General features: G+C 42.7%; 2 protein-coding genes and 1 long non-coding RNA gene across 5 annotated transcripts in view; 2 read left to right on the top strand and 1 right to left on the bottom strand.

The window, feature by feature from the left end:
- ACBD6 (acyl-CoA binding domain containing 6) overlaps positions 1-11,173 on the top strand; it is a 96,178-nt gene extending 85,005 nt beyond the window's left edge. The window contains exons 7-8 of the mRNA XM_083507218.1: positions 1,645-1,675; positions 10,123-11,173. Coding sequence (XP_083363344.1) covers positions 1,645-1,675; positions 10,123-10,277 — 186 coding nt within the window. The 3' untranslated portion in view covers positions 10,278-11,173. The remainder of the gene's footprint in view (positions 1-1,644; positions 1,676-10,122) is intronic.
- Positions 1-16,027, top strand: part of LOC310708593 (podocin-like) — a 671,219-nt gene that overhangs the window by 45,667 nt on the left and 609,525 nt on the right. The gene's annotated exons all lie outside the window — the stretch shown is intronic.
- On the bottom strand, positions 3,658-10,116 carry LOC310708664. Of its 3 annotated transcripts, none has more exons than XR_014527136.1 (3): positions 8,497-10,116; positions 4,583-5,105; positions 3,658-4,044 (listed from the first exon to the last, which is right to left on the bottom strand). It is a non-coding gene; the product is annotated as an uncharacterized lncRNA (long non-coding RNA). The 3 variants fall into 3 exon arrangements; XR_014527137.1 differs by having other exon boundaries at positions 3,658-4,692; positions 4,794-5,105; XR_014527135.1 differs by having other exon boundaries at positions 3,658-5,105.

The raw sequence follows: 16,027 nt of genomic DNA, 5'->3' as shown, positions 1-16,027 counted from the left end.
AGAGCCGCATTGAGAGAAGAAAATAAAAATAAAAGCAATACTGAAAGTGCTGTTTTTATAGACATGTAAAGTCTTAGGAAAACCAAAATACCCAACACATTTTGGTGATTGATAATCATCCAATGGGGCTCAAGATTAAGGTTCAGAGTGCTTTGAGTTCAGAAGGACTTGCTTCCAGATAAGTATGTACCAGGTGGTGACCATTTCGTCCCTGGCCCCCCACGCATGTCCATGGAGTATGCATATGCTCTGCCCTGTTCCACCCTCTTCTGGGTCCAAAAGGACCTGTGTGTCATTGATCGCTTGTCAATTGGACGTACCTAAAATGGCTGCTGCCTGTATAGGATTGAAGCCTAAGACTATTACTGTTCATAAATGTGTCTTCCAACTCCTCTTTGAGGCTTTGCCTCTTGTTTTGCTTCATTCAGGCCTGTAAGTGAACCAAGTTCGGATGGTGAGGAGGTTGTTTCAAGACCCATGTCAATGTAGGGTCTCACAGCCCAGCACCTTGCAACCTATTCTATGAATGTTGAGCTTGAGGCTGTGGTTCAAAGATCTATTAAGAGTTTTAGCACCGGTGGGTCAGTGGGTATCAAGTGCCAAGTTGCAGGGAACCCTGCTGTCTGTTTGGGGTGGGGGGCTGAAGCAAGAACCTGGTGTGAGGCCTTGGGTTCAGCTCTACCACACAGGTTTCAATTACTCTTTAGCCAAGGAGGAGGCAGGGGCTCTTTAACAGCCAATGTGTAAGAACATGGGAGAGCAAAAAGTTATCCTAGTCCCCACAAAAGTTGGGGCTACTCCAGCTATAGTACTGCATCATCTGTGTTGCTTGTGTCACTTGAGTTTAAGCAGATCTGTTTGTCACTATCACCCATGTTGAAAAGATAAGGATTCAGCTAAAATCATCTCTACTGTTCATTTTAGCTGCAGATTTTGTATCTCATTAAACGAATTACACACAGGAATGTAAGTCAAGTGGCACTTTGTTTTGTTTTTTATATTTTATACCCTGTTGTTCAATCAGGAAAAGAATGCACAGGACAGTTTACAGAGACAGTCAAAACCTATAAGCAATAAAGTCTATAAAAAGATAAGCAGTAACAATAAAGCATGCCAGCATGAATATGTTCTTTTAAGGGCCTGCAATAATAAAAAGATGTTGGTGCCAAAAAGAGAACAGACTTTGTGCCAGGTGAGTCTCTCTGGGGGAAGAGTTCCAAAGATGGGATGCCTCCATTGGAAAAAGTCTAATCCAGGCTTCTTCAACCTCGGCTCTCCAGATGTTTTCGGCCTACAACTCCCATGATCCCTAGCTAGCAGGACCAGTGGTCAGGGATGCTGGGAATTGTAGTCTCAAAAACATCTGGAGGGCTGAGGTTGAGGAAGCCTGGTCTAATCTCTTGAGCCTTGGGGGATTACCATTAATATGCAGGCAGGCCCTTGTGGGAAAAGGTGATCCATAAGGGACTTGGGTCCCAAAATGTTTAGGGCTTCAAAGGTTAAAACCAGCACTCACAGACAGGGAGCCAGTGAAGCTGTTCTAAATCTGACATGTAGATGTTCACTGTACAAGAACATCATGCCTTTCTTTTAAAATGCATATGTGTGGATAAAACTAAATCTGGTTCTCTCTTTCCCCCCCAGGATGATGAAGGCCAAACAGCATTGCATTACGGTAAGCAGTGAGTGAGCATGTTTGCCTATTAACCTACATTATCTGGAAGAGTGAATAAATGATACCCAAGACAGCTACATGTAACAGAAGTAAAGGCCTTCTTAGCAACTTGTAATAAGTTGTTCAAACCAGGAAACATTGCTTTCCAAGCTAAGACTCTTAACTTTGTCTCCTTCAAGCCTGCTACAATATCTGTGCCAAAGTGAATAATAATATTGCATGAATGAGGGAAATGGCTTCAAATACCATAGGTCTTTTGTTTTTTAATGACCATTGATGGATCTTTTGGTAACTTAAACTTTACTCAGTCAGTCTAAAATAGAATCATAGAGTTAGAAGGAATCTTTGAGGACAACTATTCTAACCCGCTGCTCAATGCAGGATTTGTAGTTCAGGATGCAACAATAGCACCCCTGTCATATGGCTGTACTGCTTCTGTTTAAACACCTCCAGCTAAGGAGAGCCTACCCATCTCCCAAGCCAATCTGTTCTTCTGTTGAACAGCTCTTACCATTAAGAGGTTTTTCCTGAATCTTTAGCCAAAATCCACTTCCCTTCAGTTTCCACCCATTGTTCTAGACTTTCCCACTAAGACAACAGAGGGAAAGCCTACCTCATCTTCTGCATGACAGCCCTTCAGATATATGAAGACTGCTGCCATGTCCCCCCTGAAGCTTCTCCAGGCAAAACATATCCAGCTCTTCCAATGATTTGTCATAGGACTTGGTTTCTAGACCCTTTGCCATTCTGGTCACCCTCCTCTGGTCCTTTCCAGATAAATCAGCCTCGTGAATAAGTCTGCAAAATTACTAGCAAAATTACTACATGTGAAAAGGATCTAGGAGTCTTGGTTGACCACAAACTTGACATGAGCCAACAGTGTGACGCGGCAGCTAAAAAAGCCAATGCAATTCTGGGCTGCATCAATAGGAGTATAGCATCTAGATCAAGGGAAGTAATAGTGTCACTGTATTCTGCTCTGGTCAGACCTCACCTGGAGTACTGTGTCCAGTTCTGGGCACCACAATTCAAGAAGGACACTGACAAACTGGAACGTGTCCAGAGGAGGGCAACCAAAATGGTCAAAGGCCTGGAAACGATGCCTTATGAGGAACGGCTAAGGGAGCTGGGCATGTTTAGCCTGGAGAAGAGGAGGTTAAGGGGTGATATGATAGCCATGTTCAAATATATAAAAGGATGTCACATAGAGGAGGGAGAAAGGTTGTTTTCTGCTGCTCCAGAGAAGCGGACACGGAGCAATGGATCCAAATTACAAGAAAGAAGATTCCACCTAAACATTAGGAAGAACTTCCTGACAGTAAGAGCTGTTTGACAGTGGAATTTGCTGCCAAGGAGTGTGGTGGAGTCTCCTACTTTGGAGGTCTTTAAGCAGAGGCTTGACAACCATATGTCAGGAGTGCTCTGATGGTGTTTCCTGCTTGGCAGGGGGTTGGACTCGATGGCCCTTGGGGTCTCTTCCAACTCTATGATTCTATGATTCTAGCCTACAAAATGTTTTACTAGCCTGCTGTGAACTGGCAAAGGAGTAGCAGACAGTTTCATCCCTCTGCAGCAGTTCACTCTGTTTCTCTGTTGGGTCCAGAGGAGAAGGCTTCCGTTGTGAGTGCTTAAATACAAGGTTGTGTAAAGGTATTATCAGGAAAGATAGGTCAAAATAAGATACAGCATTCTGTTGACTTGAATATTCATCTAATGCTTCTCATTAGTTAGGTTTTAATTTTGTAATAGAATCCAGACAGCTGAAGACTTATGAGGGTATGTGCAAATATATGTGTAATAACGTTCCACCCCGGGAAACAAAACCATATTCTCCCCTCCAAATAAGGTAGTAACAGGGAGCGGGATGTTGTTAGATTGACCAGGCCTGTTTTCACTGAATTCCATTATGCACAGTTTTATTATTCAGAAACATTTTATAGTGAAAAAAGTGTATTCCAAGAATTCAGGGGAGTCTTCTGTTGTTTGAGACAGATTTCTTGTATTTCCTTTTATTGTCCTTTTAGTATAATAAAGTCTGATGCGGCTAATACACCCAAGGGGTGTCTGTTGTTTAACAGCAAGGAACAATGTTGGGTTCTTACCGTTTGAGTTCACTGCCTGTATCCTTGTATCCTTTTTTTCTTTGTTACCACCTCCAATAGCACTAATCAAACATTACTTGAAGCCTGACAATATTTTGTTTGTTCAATTAATCATTGTGACTTGCTCAGGCCTGCGCTCTCCTGAAAAATCCTTATTTATTTATTCATTCCTTGGACTGCATAATAAAGTCATTCGTTGTAACCAAGACTTGATTGTAGACACAAACCTCTTGTCTATGGGCATCCTTCCCCCCTCCTTTGCTGCAGCTGTACAACAAACCAAGTAGTTAGCAAAATCCCTTTACAGTAAGGATGGTGAAATAGAATCTGAGTTTATCTATCTTTGGATGAGGATGTTTGGCCTGACAGCTGTCCTTGCCTCAGCAGCTCTTGTGATTACAGAAAGTGTCAAGCTGCATCCTTAGATGGGTTATAAATCCTGGTTTGTTCTGATTAAACACGGGTCAGAGCCATTCGGAGGTTAAATGAAGGACAGCTCTCCAGTATGTTACCCTCAAATGGTCTGCCTAAAGGGACCCACCCCCTTCCGTCCAATATCTTCTGGTTATTGGTGCCCCTGTCACTGAATGGTCAGCGCTAGCACTGTGTCTTTGAAAAGGCTAGGATGTGTGTGGTCTCCCTCATGAATGGCTTGCTAGCCTTAAATTCCCTCTTTAAGACCTTCTTTCCCCCCCTCCCCGCCGCTTCCCCCCATGCACACACTTGTTTCCCTCAGGGAATGCTCAAACGATTGGCTCTGTGCCTCCCAGAGGAAATCAAGGTTTCTCCTTGGACTTGAAGTCACCTGACTGTAGCGTGGGCTGGCTCTCTGTATCCTCCCGGGTTCTTTCTTCCTCGTTGAAACACCATCTGCTCTGCTCTTTTTGCGCTGTTGCAGGGCAGTGGGAGGGGATGCTGGAGTGAAAATAAATAATAAAAGGAGAAATCCATCATGAAAACCCTGAGGATTAATGGACTTGGAAGGCAAACTGTGCTGAATGAAAATTCATCTTCACCTGTGCCTATGTCAGGGCTGCCTCCCTGGTGCTTGATAAATAGACGTTCCCAGGATGCGCTGTAAATCCAACAGCTGTTCTAATCTCCAGGGGAAATTTTGCACTCTTTAGAGGTGGGCTTGAGGCCCTCTTGGGTTTCCCGGTGCAGTGGCAACACATTGCCTCACTTTGGGCCCCTCCTCAGAAATGCCAAATATCTGTCTACACGGCACCTCCATTTGTAAAGGATCCCTTTTGCCATTGTTGTAGAAGCAAGGAGGCTATTTTCAAGTAGTGCTGCAGCTGCCCCCACTTTACTTACTATGGAGGCTCCTGTTGAAAGATGGTGACATTTGGAGGCTGGATTAATGTCTGGCTTTCTTTGTTTTGGTTTGTTTGGAAATACAATTGAGATAACTACCCTGCCACTACTTAACGCTTGCTCATTTTGGGCTGTCAACTGGTTAAAATGGCATTGATTAAAATAAACGAAATGTTAACACAATTTTAATATACGTTAATTTATACAATTCTGAAAGAAACTATATAAAATGTCACTCATTGTTAGAACAAAATTCAATCTTTTAATATTTTCCCTTTTATGGTAACCCTGGAACCAAAAGAGCTGAAAAAAGAGCTATTAACTTGTAGCCATGCTGATTTAAAAAATTCCCTTGCTGATTAATCAATGAAGGCTGCAGTCTTCTGCCATTTTACTTGGAGTAAGGCCCCTTGAACACAGTGGGAGGGGGTTCCAAGTAAACATGTCAAGGATTGAGTTGTGCATCTTTAAGGTTGTACCTGCCTCTTTCTATGGGCTGATCCCAACCATAATTAATTTTGTCAGCTGTAAAGGTTCCTACTACCACCGAGATCTATTTATCGCCAATATAGTAATTCTAATATGCCGTGCAATCTCTCCAATCTCTTCCCTCCTTGCCACAATCCTATGAAGTAGGTCACTTTTACTTACATTTTCATAAATCTACAACTGCAGTGTTTAGAGAATAATTTGCACAAGGTCACCAGTTATGCCTGTGGAAGAATGGAGGATTGAATCCAAATCAGAATCAAAGTGCGCTATCAATTGGGCCACCTTGCGTGCTCTGCCTTTTCATGTGAAGTAGGTTCTTGTGTTTTTCAAACCTTTTTTGAAAGCGCACAGATTTCTAAGGGCCCCTCACTATGAGAAATGACATCTTGGATCGTTCTTGAAGCCACCTGAGAATTCCTCCAAGCATTTAATAACACCCTTGAGTTCTCATCTCTTCCTAGAACTCCCAACACATGGAAATTTGTCAGTATTCCGCTAAGCATAGCATGGTGTTCACAAAAGCGTGGTTCAGACTTCAGATTGCAAGATCTCTAGAGCTATTGGGCCTGGACCATTGTTCTTGTTCAGAGTTCCTTCCATTACAGCCTTTCCAGGAGATTGATTTCCAAGCAACTTCACCAATTTGTTGCCCAGCGCAGGACATTCTTAGCATGTAACATTGATTCTGGCACAACTGCACTAGCTACCAAATTGTTTGCTGGCTCAATTCAATGTGTTGGTTCAAAGAGCCTTATGTGGCTCAGGACCCAAGAACCACTTCTCCCCACGTGAACCAACCTAGACCCTGTGATCATCGTCTGAGGCCCTTCTTCATCTGCTATCCTTCCATGGGAGGTTTAGGGGGTAGTAACATAAGACCTTGCCTTTTTGGTGCTGACAACCCACTTGTGGAGTGCTCTCCCCAGGGAAGCATGCCTTATTTTTAGGCACCAGGCAGAAAACCTTTGGCTCTACTCAAGCGTTTGGCCCTTAATTTGAAGAATAGCATTGTGGATTCTTTTAGTGTGGTGGGATCAGTAAGCCCTGATTTGTTTTAACCGTTCAGCTGCTTCTACTGGAGATGAGTAATACTGCATCTCCTGAAAAAGACCCAGAACGGTCTGTTTGCGGGCAGGGGTATAATATTGGTCCCTTCCCTGGTTTTGAGCTGTTCAGCAGCTGATAAATCTATACTATGTAAAGCACATTTAAACTACCCTACACCCAACATAGGGACGCGGGTGGCGCTGTGGGTTAAACCACAGAGCCTAGGACTTGCAAATCAGAAGGTCGGCGGTTCAAATCCCCGCGACGGGGTGAGCTCCCGTTGCTTGGTCCCTGCTCCTGCCAACCTAGCAGTTCAAAAGCACGTCAAAGTGCAAGTAGATAAATAGGTTCCGCTCCGGTGGGAAGGTAAAGGGCGTTTCCGTGCGCTGCTCTGGTTCACCAGAAGCAGCTTAGTCATGCTGGCCACATGACCTGGAAGCTGTACGCCGGCTCCCTCGGCCAATAAAGCGAGATGAGCGCTGCAGCCCCAGAGTCGGCCACGACTGGGCCTAATGGTCAGGGGTCCCTTTACCTTTACACCCAACATATGGGGTTAAAAACAGCCTCTGGCAGGGAGGAGCTTAACCAGCCTAGTTCTACACCTGGTTAGCTTTTTCTTCCAGAAGTGGAACAAAGATCTCCCACCCTCTTCTGCCTTATATTGTACCACCAGGTAATGAGGAAGTTTCCTAGCTTCTCAGAAAATGTCCTGTAGATGGATTGCTTCCCTGTTGCCAGGGCAGTAGGACTACACAGTTCATCCTGTCACTCCCTCGCTAGTTCTGAGGAAAGGCACAGCTTCTTGTGGGTCATCTGTGTATTCCTGTCTCACAGGGGCAATTTTGTTTTGCCGCCCAAGGTGGTGGGTAGGTGGATGAGTTGGGGAAGCCATCTGGGTTGTCTTCACATGGGGAATGGGGGCACAGTCCTAGGCACAAGGCTAACACAAGCCTTGGCTTGCAAGATCCTGGAGTATTTGGTTTGAGAGCTTTTTGCCAGATGTGGTTAGCAGCTCCAGCCCAGACAGATAAATGATTTTGTGCCTAGCATAAGCTCCTAAAATGCTAAAATTGTTCTTTAAATAACCTCCAAATGTGCCGCTGTCCTATTTTAATTAAACCTTTGCTTCCTCTCCCCCCCTGTGTCAGCTGAGGAAGGCAACAAAACATTCAAGATACTTTCTAATTACTACACCTAATTGCAAAAAGAAGTACACCACTAATGTGCTGATTTGAAATATAATTAAAAACAGTAATTAGTGTTCAACAGAGAGGCTTCTTGAAGGTTTAGCTCCCACTGGAAATTTCAGTTACAAAGTTGCTTTCGGGTAAATCTTCCAGCCAAAGCCATCGTGCTTTCAGGCTAAGCAAAGGCTTCCTCTCCAGTGTGAGTGAGAGTGGGCCTATAGTGTTACATTAGTCTGGTGTGCAATTCATAATTCTATCCAGTATGAGCTACGATACACAAACCTATTGTACAACATTTCACTTAATATTCCAGGCTCTAATTCATTTCAGTCTTCCTGTCTTTTCTCCAGGACTACAGGCAAATTCTGATTTGTAATATTTTTTGCATCTCATCTCTTTGGCAATTGGAAGCTTCTTTAGCGTGGTACTTCCTACTTCTCTATTTTAAGGAAGGAGAGAATAGAATCATATTAATCACCTCTACAGGAAAAGTGCTGTTGAAATTTCATTCCAGTTTCTTTGTGAAGAAATCAGTGCTCATCTACTGCTCAAATTCAACTAAAGATCAATGCAGAGCCAGTTTTTACATAGCAGTGGCCTGGTTGGAGTTTTACCCTCTCATCCCATGTCCTTCCAATAATGCTAGCACAGGGAAATTTGCATGGGAGATACTTACAGTGCCTCGGATCACAAGATAAGTTAACATAGAGTGCCCTTGCAATCCTCTGCCTAAAGCCTTTCAGAGAGGAGACAAGAGGCCTCAAACAATCTAGGGTGGGGTGCAGGGGCTACTGTCAAGAAGAGACAGAAACTTTCCTTCAGTGGGCTCCCTTAAATTAGATCTTAGGACCCAAACCCAATACATGGCCATTCTACATGGTTCCTAAGGCGCCCCTTAACCCTACAGAGAGACTTTGTGGGGGCACAGTGGGGAAGGATGGAATGGGCATCTTTACTTCTGTGAACTTCCTTAAGTTGACTTAGCCACAATGACTTGGATTCTAAGATATTTTTCATGCCAGTTTGCCTTATATCAATCATTATTTCAGTTGTCCAGTTTAGTTTTCAAAGCTGCTCACCCGCATTCAATCCCCAGCCAAAGGCAGATGCTGAAAAACAGGAGGTTGCCATGAGAGTAAAATTATCTATGCTTCAATCGGTAGGTTTCGGCCAAGTGGTCTCCCTTCCTGCTTCATTCACCTCGTGTCCCCTGTAAATCAGGCAGACATGTCCCAAAAATGGGCAGAAGAAGACTATTAGATGCATCACATCAGCTGCTGCAGTCAGCCTTCTGTTCCACAAGCTATGAAGCCACTAATGGAGGGATACTCATGGGACATGGCCTTTGCCATCAGAGTTATGGATGCTAGGTGGTTCCACGAACCTTTATGAATCCAGAAAAAGTAGCAGTTTTGTCTGTAGCCAGAAGTATTATGTGGCATATTTGCAAACAACTCAGAAACCATTCAGAGTCAAAAGGCATCTGCTGTGAGGGGGGGGGGCACACACTGCTTTACTACCTCTTTTGGAAGGCCTTGATCTTCTCTTAGCCACTTCTTCCTAAGGCTTCAGGTCATGAGTTGTGGGTGATGGCAGCATTGAGACATTATGCGCCACAATTGCCACTGTGCCTGCAAAAGATGTCCCCCCTATGCCTAGAAATTTTTCACACCCTGAAATGTCTTACCTGCAATTTGTCTTTTTATAAGGGTGAGCCTTAAAAAAAATGTGTTAATGGTCTGGTAAAATAATTCCATTTTTTAGATTGCTCAAAAGTCAGGAAATGTCAGAGTCAAGGTTGGTCTCATGTTTCCTCTGAAAGGTTACGATTTAAATTTAATATCCTGCATCTCTTCCATCCTCCACCTCTTTCGTTTCAGCAAGCTATGTTTTCCTGGCTACCTGTGAAGTAATTTTGCTGTAATATCTATAGTTAATAGCAGAGATGCCATAGTGTTCTCCAAGATTGAGCTCTGTTAGTTGGTTTTTTTCATGTTCCAAGATTCAGACTTTTATCCCATTCCTTTCTAGTAATAAATCAAGATCCAAGTAATCATTCCTTACTAACTACTGTCAAAACTGTGACCTGACATACATTTTAAGAAACTGAAATAGTGGTTCTTAGGCATGTCGATAGAATGTGGAATATCAATCTTCAGCAGAGTTTTCTCTGCTTTGCCAACTTCGCTTTCCATTTGGCTTTAAAACTCTTTGCTTCTGCAATTCTGAAACACACCACTCATCAAATGTTCTGTTAGCCACTTAAAAGTAACCTGTGTTTTTTCTGTCCTTTCCTCTCTAGCTTCCACCTGTGAGTTTTCTGACATTGTGAAACTGCTCCTGGAGTCTGGAGCTGACCCTACCCTTCGGGACACAGAGGGCTACTTGCCTGAGGAGGTCACGGACTGTAAAGTGATCACCTCCATGCTGCAGGAGCACACGGCTGGCAAAGCTTGATCGAAAGGCCAAGGAAGTGCAGGTAGCCCCAGCCCAGGGCTCTCAAAATGGACGAAAAGCTGCAATAAAATCATCCTATGTCCACATAATCAATATGCATGATGTATGGAGACTGGAATCTGCGGAGCAAAGAAGCTTATTTCTGGGAGCAGAAAACAGAGCAATGCAATATTGCACTGAACAACACAGGCCTGCGTATCTGTGTTGCCTTGCCTGCCTGGCACAACACAGCCCCAGCCATAGGTTGTGACCTGTCATTTGCTTGGCAGACCCCTGTTTTTGTAGCCCCAAATGAAAAAAGAACAGATCTACTCTGCTTCTGGTGGCCGCCAAGCATGGCTGATGGGATCTTTCCTCTCTGATAGGTCACAAGCGTTGTGCGCTTTGTGCAGCCCAAGGCTCAGTTTGCACGAAGCAGAGTTTCATCATGAATCTTGAGGTTAACTTAAGGGAGCAACTATATTATGAATGCAATCCTGTATGTGCCCACTCAGGAGCAAGCCTCCTCTGTGGGATTTGTTTTCCCAAGTAAATATGGACAGGATTGAATTGCAAGACTATCTGCTCTTTTCCAAAATGCAAGTTACTAGTAAGAAGGGAAAGTCTAGCTGATGGGCAAGGGGTGGGGAGAAATGAGCATCTTTACAAAGCTGATCTTCCCATGACAGATTTCACTTTTTAGTCCTGTATCACTACTGCTACTTCCTTGAATTGGGTAATGGAAGCAATGGAGTTATCTAAGATGTGAGAATTGAGGGTTTTCCTATTGGCTCCTGAAGATCAAAAAGGCAAAACATGGAGACTGAGCTACTGCTATGAGACTGAGAGCTGATGGGAGTGTCCTTTGTGTGTGTCTCTGTAAAATACTGTCTTGCACGATAAAAGATGTCAAAGAATTGTTTCTGAATTGCTCTTTTTCTTCCTTTCCCGTGAAATCAATTGCACAAACAGCAGCATGACTTTGTGTTGAACATTCTGGAATGTTACTTTGGATGTTTTTAATTGTTCTGTCGTGATCACCTCATGTTCTAGAGTTACTGAAAGAGAACTGACGGAGCTATTTAAAAAACTGTGAAGACTGAAGCATCTTTGAAAGGCAGTATGAAATCAAATATTAAATGATTGTGAATCCAGAAAGAGAGGAAGAAAAGTATTACTGATTTGCAGCTTGCAGTTTATAGTACTAGAACAGTTTGAGGAGTTGACATGGTAGAAACTTCTCTGCCGAAAGAAAATCAGAAGAGAGGAAAGCTTTTCTCTGGCATGCAAAGTGAGTAAGTATGCTGGTAACTTTGTAGTATCCACCAGTGTCCACTGGCTGACTGAATATGCACAAGAAATAAATAACATTGCAAGAATTTCATCCTTTAGGACTGATAGGAGTGTTCAGCTATGCCCTTATTCTCTGTCACTGTACAAGTAAGTTACAGGTCCATTGTACTTCTTCACTGCTGCAGTGTCTACACTGAAAATATTTTAGTATTTGTGTAGATGCTACCGGAAATGGTTGATGTAGACGAGGTTGAAAAGCTTTAAAGAGCATAAATCAGAGAAGATGAAATGTATGTATAATGTAGTATATAGTATACATATATAATAATGTATATGTAGTATAGTGGTGGACACCTATATTATTCCTAATTTCATCTTTCATAGTGGAATGGTAGTGGCTCTGTCTTTGTGCCTGCCTCTTGCCATTGCTCAGGTTACCTTTGCCTGTTGCTGCCTGTCCGAAGATGACTGGGCAAGCTCATTTTCCATCTTGTTTGCTAAGGGGTTTCCTCCCCACTCGGCACCCACCCCTATGGTGTGCATTTTAAACCACATTTTTATTATTACTTTGCAAGGTTGTACAGTTGTCTGAAAAACATGCACAAATAAGAGTGATGGACACATAACAATCTGTCAGAACAGACTAGGCTTTTCTCAGAACAGGGCATGTTTATCACCTATATTTGCATACCGCCATCTTTATGGCAGACAAACTCTTAGTTGAATTCACAGTCCCATGTTAAATCTCTTCTCCCACACCAAAAAAATGTTTGGGCTGTTCTTCATCCCATGGAGACTAGATCCAAAGATATGTTTGCTGGAATCATTGTGCAGCTACGGTATTGTGACAGCTACATTTTGGTGCATGGAGAAGGGCATGAAAAGTATGGTCACTGCTGCACGGTTGGCAACTACTCCCTCTCTCTGCCAAATTCATGAAATCAGTCATCAGTTTTGGAATTGTGCTGTGGAGAAGCTGGCAAACACTGAAGAGCATAACAATCACCTTTCTGTGGTCCCTTGGCACCACAGAAGCAGCCACTTTGCCCAGTAGCTAGGATTTATTTATTCTTTCGTGCTGAAGGTTATCCTTTCTGGCATTTTTATATTTTCAAGGGAAGTTCTCTCTGATGGACATCTTGTGTACTAAAAAGCTCTCTCAAAATAACACATGCTTGCTGCGTGCCCAGATGCAAAGTGGCAAGCTGCAGCGCCCACACCTTTCACAAAGTACATTTGCAGAGCTCAGAGCTTAGGCCTGAATATGTTTATAGCACTTTAGGACTGTTTGTGAAGTTGGAGCCCTTCCAAAAAAGAAGGAAAAAATCGAGAAGGCATATATTATTGTTTATAATCTGCTTTATTCAGCCAAACCTTTTCCCAAACAGCCCCCTGGATTGCTGTTTAAATCCTCTGGTGCCTTTAACTACCGATACTGAAAATGGTTAATGCATATTCAAACTAAGCCTGGCATCTACTCCAGGAAATCACTTTAATTGAGAAGCATTAAATGTTAAAATGATTAAAATACATAAAGCCAACATGGTGTATATGAAGAGCCCAGATCCGCAGCTTCAGAGTGTTCCTTGGCCCAGTATCTCTGAAGTATGAGCTTCAAATGATGATACAGTTTAGAATTCCCTGAAAAGAAAATTGGTCCGTTTTCTTGACTCACAGAACTGGATGTCTAGCAAGTAGCTCTCTAACTAGAATGGAAGCAAACACTTTGAGAGTCACCGGGGAAGGTTTGATGACTTGATGCTTAATTCTGCTTCTGCTTCTGTAGGATTATGTGTCTTTGTTGTGTGTGTGTGTGTGTGAGAGAGAGAGAGAGGGGGGGGGGTTCCCACCCTGTATGAGTTCAGGGTGGGAGAAAACCTGTACTCTGATTCTCTGAAGATTCCATGGCCAGATCACATACTGCCAAGAGCACAAGTGATGAACAAAAAATGTGGGAAGAAATTCCACATTAGAGCCCAAATAAAATTTAGTAATAGTGACAGCTGTGGTAAAATGTGCATCACTATATGAGGATCATCACCACCAACAACAAAACAAAACTGCCTGCCTCTGAGAATAGAAAAACATCATGCTTCTCTCTTTTTAAAATGGTTGTATGGACTGGTATGATTCAGCCAGTTGCTGCATGGTGATAACTGTATCTCTGGTGATAAACCTGAACCTATGTACTTTGGGCATCTGAAAATAAGTATCTGATCTCTGCCAACCCTCATAATGTAATAGATTTTATCACTTATCTGTGTTTCAACAGAAGGAAGTCTTGATTGAAATTAAACACAGAAGCTAATTAGTCAGTTGATTAGTCTGTTGAAAGTCAGCTGGCCCCATTAAGCTAGCTAGCTAGCTCCAGATTGTGTTTTCTGAGATTGGAACCAAATATATGTCCTTGTAGAGGATGTGAAAGTGGGTGTTTGGGGGAATAAATAATCTGTAGAACGGGGATGATGAATCTGTGGCCCTCTAAATGTTCAAAGAATCATAGAATTGCAAAGTTGGAAGGGTCATCTAGTGCAATCCAGGAATCTCAGCTAAAGCTTCCATGACAGATGGCCATCCAATCTCTGCTTAAAAACCTCCAAGGAAGGAGAGCCCACAGCCTCTCGAGGGAAACCATTCCACTGTCTAACAGCTCTTACTTCTGTGTCCTTTGGAGGATGGAAGTTGTAGTCATAATGCAAATACCTTGGGCTGCTTAACTTCACACTCTTTTCCTTCATCCATGTAAGGCTACAGATCCATCCCTCATTGCATAGCTGTCTGAGTTGTATATGGGCATGATGGGATGGGTGAACGCAAACAATTCGCAAGTTCTTGTAACCAGTTGATAAGCTGGTTATTTATCTATATCATCCTGTAAAAAGAAATAAGAGCTTCACTGTGCCCTAGATTTCTACTAAGATACAGGTTGGCTGCTAGCGGGTGAATTTAAGCCAAGTGGTGCTAAGTGCTGGTCTCTGTCTAAAACCTTTTCAGTTGTGTGGTGAATGTGATATATTTAAAAGATCCTTGGAGAAAGTATGTCGGTGCTGTAAGCAAAGTTTTTGTTGCTCTAATTTAAACTATTGATACAACACAGAAAAAGGCACTTGAATCCTAAAGAACTTTTCATATTTATTTTACATAGAACTTTCTTTTTTTACATACAACTCATGCCAGCACACATGAGGCATATACGAAGAAACTTGCCAGGTTTTGTTTTGTGTTTTTTTCCAGAGACACATGGCAATAAATAGGTTTCTTTAGACTTCGCTTCAGAACTGTACAAAATGTATAACCGCAGGGAGCTGTCCGTGGTGGGATAGAGCAAACTGGGAGGGAGGTGTAAGGAATGCATCAGCCTTGCTCTTGTCATTTTTCTTGCTTGAAACTGTATTCAAAAACAAAAAGTGGACAGCTTCATTTTTACCGAGTCCAAAATGCTGAGTTTGTTCTTGGTCTTTTCCCTCCTTTAAGGAGTTCTGTGCTTGCATGTCTACACAGAGAAGCTATTGGATGGAATGCCTGATGAGCTCGTGACACCACTATGCACACAGTCTGTGTGTTCTGCTCTTCAGGTACAAAAGATGCCTTCTTATTCCACATCACTAGCTAGAAGTCACCCATGTGCTTTAGGAAAGCATTGTGTTTACCAAGCAATGTGAATATGCTAATCCTGACCTCTGCTTTTGCATTATTTGCTTCCTTGTTGCGGTTAGGAGCAAATCCTTTTTGTTTTTGTTTTTAAAGACAACAACCAAACCCAAGTGAAATAGACAACATGCCAGTGGTGTGCTTTTTCTTTTTTAGCTTCGGCCATGGCCAAAGCCCTGCAGCAACAGGTCATAACATACAACATGTTCACACTAAACTCTGAGCACTGTTTCCGAGTCCTGAAATGCAGTGCTCTTAACAGGAAGATGGATTTCCTTCCCACAAATATACCAGCCATAGCTGCGTTAGAGTGCAGGTGAAAGCTAAAGTCATAGAAGAGGAGTTCTGGTCAAAAACACTGAGACCTTATACAGGGCTGGAATATTGCAAAGGCAGGTAAAATGTTATGCTAAGCTCTTCAGGAATTAAGGAGACATGGATGGCAAAGAACATGCAGTAATCAATTTGCATGATTCTCTCTACATCTGAACAATTTCAGGCAGATGTTCTTAAATCCTCCAGAAAATGTCAAACTTTATTAGACACTTCATGGCAAAGCGTTTATAACTTATGCTTAATCAAGTTAATAAAACTGGGATGCAAACTGATCGTCTAAATAAAAGTTTCAAGAGCAAACATTTCCCCCATTTGATGTTGTCAGATCGATAAATTGTCATACACATGCGATTGTTGCAGAAAAGTAGCTATGTTGATACCTTAGCAGTGGTGTTCTGGGTGTGGCAGCAATGTATACAGATGCCCTTTTGCATCCAGTAGAGTTTATAAGTCCATTCTACCCCTCTATTACACTTGAGCTTTGATTGAGT

The sequence above is a fragment of the Podarcis liolepis genome (genome assembly GCF_965112155.1).
Source record: "Podarcis liolepis genome assembly, chromosome: 6".
NCBI classification, from domain to species: Eukaryota; Metazoa; Chordata; class Lepidosauria; order Squamata; family Lacertidae; genus Podarcis; species Podarcis liolepis.
The sequence above is the reverse complement of the archived record's forward strand: the minus strand, read 5'-3'. Positions and strand labels throughout refer to the sequence as shown.